At 53.3% G+C, this 1069-nt stretch overlaps 1 protein-coding gene across 1 annotated transcript; it reads right to left on the reverse strand.

The window, feature by feature from the left end:
• Positions 1–35: 35 nt before the first annotated feature.
• LOC104540888 (zinc finger protein ZIC 1-like) lies at positions 36–217 on the reverse strand (the record flags this gene model as incomplete). The annotated part of the gene is made up of 1 exon (XM_010184806.1): positions 36–217. A coding segment is annotated over one exon (182 nt), but the record flags the coding sequence as incomplete, so codon positions are not given.
• Positions 218–1069: the final 852 nt, after the last annotated feature.

A 1069-nucleotide genomic window follows, 5' to 3' on the forward strand; every position in this document is an offset into this window, starting at 1 on the left:
GGCCAGGCCCGAGGCGGTGTCTGAGCCCCGCACACCGGACGCCCTCCATTTACCTTCATGTGCTTTCTGAGGGAGCTGGGGTGCGTGTAGGACTTGTCGCACATTTTGCAGAGATAGGGCTTGTCGGAAGTGTGCACATGCATGTGCTTTTTGCGGTCGCTGCTGTTTGCAAAGCGCCTGTCACAGCCCTCGAATTCACACTTAAATGGTTTTTCACCTATTGCAGGGGGAAGGAGGGAGGAAAAACGGATCTGATTAAGCAGGGCCGGGTGGATCGCTCATTGTCCCCATGTCCCTGCCGGACAGAAGCCCAGGGCTCCATTGCAAACCCTTGCAACTTTCTAACTTCAACGAGGCTCAAATCGCCAAATCTTGCTTCTCTTCACTGCCCTTTCCACACCTCCGACCTTTGCTCAGAGCCCATTTCGGAGCGGGGGGTGAGCTAAATAACGTTATTTTTTTCTTTTTTCCTTTGGAGGGGCGAGTTTCATTCGCAGCCCCAGCCCCGGGCACCTCTCCCTCCTTGCAACAGTCCGAGCGAGAGAGCAGGCGTGGTGGTATTTACACGCGATCTTCAGTGTCTGTTTTCCGTTTCTATAGCTCATTCTCGTGATATTTTACGCTTCCACCCACCACAGCCCCCTCCCGCGTATTTTCTTGCAATAGTGAAAATTATCCATCCAGGGAATACAATGCGAGGGCAGCCCCACAAACGCTCTGCAAAAGCGCTTGGGAAAGCGGCGCTGGCTTTCGGCGCCCGGCAGCGGGAGCGAGGGGACGGAGCTCTCCCAGCCAAGGGCTGCTGCATTTCCACCTCCCGCGGTGGGGAAAAAAGTTCGCAGGGACCCCGGCGCTGCCTTACGCACAACAATAACACACCGACGCGCCGGGCTCGGTTTATTTAAAATCGCTCCTCGGAATTAAATATTTACAAAGCCCTGAATTGCAGAGGAGAGACGGATGAGCCGCCTGCAATATTTAGCACAATTTCTCATCGGACCACGGTTAAAACTGCCGAACAACAATTAATTAAAACCTATAAATTTAAACAGGACAGGTCGCTGCGATA

Source organism: Mesitornis unicolor, unplaced genomic scaffold, assembly GCF_000695765.1.
Source record: "Mesitornis unicolor isolate BGI_N332 unplaced genomic scaffold, ASM69576v1 scaffold31855, whole genome shotgun sequence".
Taxonomy (NCBI): Eukaryota; Metazoa; Chordata; class Aves; order Mesitornithiformes; family Mesitornithidae; genus Mesitornis; species Mesitornis unicolor.